Source organism: Octopus bimaculoides, chromosome 11, assembly GCF_001194135.2.
Source record: "Octopus bimaculoides isolate UCB-OBI-ISO-001 chromosome 11, ASM119413v2, whole genome shotgun sequence".
NCBI classification, from domain to species: domain Eukaryota; kingdom Metazoa; phylum Mollusca; class Cephalopoda; order Octopoda; family Octopodidae; genus Octopus; species Octopus bimaculoides.
Window position 1 is genome coordinate 21,336,918 of NC_068991.1, and position 4,662 is coordinate 21,341,579.

A 4,662-nucleotide genomic window follows, 5' to 3' on the forward strand; every position below is an offset into this window, starting at 1 on the left:
TCTTCGAAACGCTTAGTTTTAGAATGGTGGCAGCTAATGTAGGAAATTTTCTCTATGTGGCCTGTGTGTTTTCTGTACTCTGTTTATCATTTTGTCCAGGTTTTTTGTTTGCAACGTCCTGTACCCAGATATGCATCTATATATACATGTAGATGTAGGTATGTACATACATGTACGTTTATATGCATATACTCATTTATTGTTTGTATTATATACAGACATAATTACTGAAATACACACACACACACACACACACACACACACACACACACACATAAACACACACATAAACACACACATACACATGTATTACTTGTCTAATGTATGAAAGGTTATTTCAACTGAAACATATTTTGTTCTTTCAGAGAACAGTCAAACAATGGATTACATCTTTCTGGGATTGTATACTTTGGCTCTTTCTGGACTGAGTGCTGCTGTTAATGGTGACTACATCTACATCTCGGAATTGTTTCCTACGGAAATACGGTCAGTTGTCTTTAATAATGAACGTTTCTGTTAAAATGATATCGAGCCTACGTTTCTTTTGTATGACTCACTGCACAGAAGGTGGTCGGTGAAATGCACTAATAATAATATTTATACAAGATGGAAAGCGAGCGAGCGATAGATAGATAGATAGACAGATAGACAGATAGATAGAGAGAGAGAGAGAGAGATAGAGAGAGAGAGAAAGTGGGAGAAGGAAGAGAAAGAAATTAAAAAGAAGGCTACTGGCAGCTACACACATGCACACACTCACACTTATGATTGCTGTTGGCACTATTGACGCCCACACAAATAGAAATTTAATATGCTGTATTGATCTTGATACTTTGTAGTTGTGTCTAATAAAATGTGTAATATTTATGTGATTAGCTAGTAGTTATTGAATACTTTTGATGAAACCAGATTCCAGTATCGTGTCTCATCAAAAACCATGAAACTAATTGCTAAAGCATGGTATGCAGTTACATTCGTCGTCATTCTGAGTTAAAAGTCCGACCGAATCGACAGCTTTCATCCTTCCAGTAGCGATACAATAAAGTGTCAGTAAAGGCTTAGCCTTGCGCTGTAGTTTGCCTCTCAAAACATGAGTCTCTCTGGTTGAATTCCACGGCACTGCACCTCCGGCATGTATCTTCTACCAATCCCCAACGTGAATGGTAACTTTGTGGAATCCTGTAGAAAGGTCTGTATGTGTTCTTAGGTAATAAACTTAATCGTTCGAACACCAACAGCAGATTTCTTGGTGTCTTGAACAAAGTCCATTTTATTGCAAACATTCAGACCAAGTCTCCGGTTTGAGGGGAGATAACTCCCTTACCCGCTTAGCTGTATTCTGTGGTATTATACATTTTTGGCTTCTTCCGATTTGTACTCTACCAATCTCAGTGATTCTGCTAAATCATACTGAGTACCGTTCTTATTGCCCCGTCAAAAGAGAAAAGCAAAAACATGTAGAATAACGGTAAGTGATGCCTCAGTATGGTTAAAGAAAAATGGCCGCAATCAGTAAAAGATAATGAACTGATAGCGTTTGATCATAGACTAACAGAATAGTATGCTGTAAAGGTAACATCTAACATCCTATAACCATTTCGTCTAAATGATTCTACGTGAAATTGGTTTATATATTCATTCTAAGTATTGATTCTAATCGTAAATATCTTCTCATTATAGAAGCGCTGGAAATGGTTTTGCTACGACTTTCATGCGGATTGTATGCACAGCAGCGCCTTTCTTCAAACTATTGGTAAGTGAACAATTATCCCATTGAAACTTAATTGCTACCCCAACTCTTAATGCCATCAACTCGAGTTTTAAAATATACCTTTTTTCCATCGATGATGGTCTTCAGAATAAATTGTTTCTTTTTTTTGTTTTTTCTATGCGTGGTTAATATTGATGACCACGATTAAGTGACGCAATGTACTACATTTAGTACATACAAACACACACACAGACACACACACAGACACACACACACACTGTACAAGATTTGAATGTGATCTACTGTAAGTTTCAAGCTCGGATGGGACAAGGCATACTATGGAAGCTCGTCTGATTACTGTATTACATGATCTCGAAATTCATAGTAGCTCACATATAAATGCCATGGTGTAAAATAATATCTCTACAGCAACGGAATTGTACGTACACATACACACACAGAGTCACACGCACACTTATATATATATATATATCTTAGGTCGTCAAGTATGAAATTTGTAGTAAGGTATATGGTTAACTTTGACAGCTGCGAAATTTAGCCGAGCTACAGGAAGCCAGAATTATGCTATTACAATATGAATTATATCAATGTGTATGTTCTAGTAATTTCGCGCTTGCCTACTCCGTTTATATTGTTAATAGTAAAACCTACACACCGGAAAGATGATTTCTGCTCTCAGTTTTCATCACACAAAATAAACGTCTTGAGCCTGTAAATGGAATTGTCTCAGATGAAGAATACTAGCGTATGGAAAGTGGGAATACAAATGTCTTCTGTTAGTTTCACATCAGCTCAAGTGTCCAGAGAGGCTATTTTTTTCTGAATGCTTGAAATATATAATGTGTATATATTTCTATGTCTGATATAGCAGAAAAAGTTTAAAGAATTTCGCTATATTTGAAGAATATTGAATTTCAAAGATTGGTATATCATGGAGAATCCTTATATAACTCATTCAGAGAATATTACTGCCCAGTTTGAATTATACGTTAAATGCATTGTTCCTTCTTTACTTTTGTTCAACATAACAATCTTCTCTCTCGACAATAAGCTCTCCACAATGAACTATTCTCCACAATAAACTCCACTCCGCAGTAAACTCCTCTCTCTTCTGTAACTTCTACATTTTACTTGTTTTACATCAATGTTTTCCAAGCTGAACTCATACTTCTGCCAAAGTGACATTTTTGTTCTATACAAATGGTTTATTCCTTTTACAAAAGGAGTTCTAAACCGTCGTCCATATAAGATTTTTGAACTGGTCCACGGATTCAATATACTACAATAGCAGTGCAAGGTAATTTTTCAAGGGCTATGAAAAAACTGTGTTTCAGACCAGTAAAGTTTATGTGCAATAAATTGGCTATACGTCCACAATACACAAAATATTTTAACAATTTTTATAAAAGTCCTAAAATTTAATTATAAAATTACAATAGGATTTTATGAACATCGAATGGCTATGTGGATCCATCCAAGTAAAATAGGATTCAAAGGGAATCCATAGGCAAAAAATAGTTGCGAATTACTGCTCCACAGCAACTACTTTTTCTACATTTCTCGGAGTAAGTCACTCTCTTGATTCGTTAACTCTTTTTATATGGAGGGGATTAACCGAAATTGACCATTTCTTGTAACTTATCCTTGACTGTTGGTCATGAAACCAGTATTAGGGTGGAATTGTTCAACTTCCTCATCTTCACCATGATCGCCGTCTCTCCTTCAATGTGGTTATTTTAAACAATTTCATTTATACACTCATTGTTTTATTCACAGGCTTTGGCTTTTCCATGGGTTCCTGGTATTATTATAGGACTCGGATGCATAGTTTCTTCAATTATTATTCGAGTATTTTTACCGGAAACTGGAAACCGCGTTTTACCGCAGACAATCGAAGAAGTTAACAGAACAGAAGAACATAATACGAAGAAACTAAATAAAATCGAAAATGCATCGTAAAAAAAAAGATCATCATAGGAATTAGGGCGGTTGGAATCGGCAAGATTAAATTCATTAAAAACTCAGAATGCTATTGTTATGTTGGTGTGATGTTTTGAGGAAGGTCTTTGAGAGTTAATAAAGAAAACATAGAGCGGCGAGGTGGCAGAACGTTTAGCACCCCAGGAAAAATGCTCAATGGCATTTCGTCCGGCTTTACATTCTGAGATGAAATTCCACCAAGGTCGATTTAGCGTTTCATCTTTTCGAGGTTGATAAAACTTCGAGAAGTGGGATCGATGCACTCGACGTAACCCCTGCTCCGTAATTGCTGGCTTTGTGCCAACATTTTAAACCAGTATCAACGAACACAATTAATTGCTATCGTTGCTATCGTTGACAGATAATCTATTATGTATTTAAAAACTTAGATTATAGTACTTTCTCTCAAGAGAAAATATAACTCTTCAGGCGAAGTGCTTGATAAATTATTTTCTTCACTTTTACTTTTACCAAATAACTTTCTACCACTTCTTTATTTATTAATTAATTTATTAATTCATTTACTTTAACAAATTAATTGATTTATTAATAAAATACCTTTAAATACTATCTATATATAATATTCTTCTCTACACTTTTTTCAATTTAGTATCCGATCTCTTTGAATTATCTAGCCGTACCTATCTATTTCGTGCCTTTTTCTTTCTACACACATACACACACACACACTTACAACCATTCCTCTGTTAATCTTAATGACTCCTCTCCAACACTTTATACACAGGCACATAACACACACACACACACACACACACACACACACACACACACACGCACACACATGTATGTATATATATATATATATATATATATATATATATGGGAGAATATACGAAAAAACAACAACAGACGAGGACAGGTGGTGTAAATAACAAAAGGATGTATTAGTATGACGCTCGGGAATACGGAAAGTCTTTGACGTTTCGAGC

At 35.4% G+C, this 4,662-nt stretch overlaps 1 protein-coding gene across 1 annotated transcript in view; it reads left to right on the forward strand.

Annotated features, from left to right (window-relative positions):
- The window catches only part of LOC106869315 (solute carrier family 22 member 6-A), a 29,889-nt gene extending 25,596 nt beyond the window's left edge, over positions 1 to 4,293 (forward strand). Inside the window, exons 8-10 of the mRNA XM_014915008.2 lie at positions 366 to 486; positions 1,681 to 1,753; positions 3,509 to 4,293. Coding sequence (XP_014770494.1) covers positions 366 to 486; positions 1,681 to 1,753; positions 3,509 to 3,691 — 377 coding nt within the window. The 3' untranslated portion in view covers positions 3,692 to 4,293. The remainder of the gene's footprint in view (positions 1 to 365; positions 487 to 1,680; positions 1,754 to 3,508) is intronic.
- Positions 4,294 to 4,662: the final 369 nt, after the last annotated feature.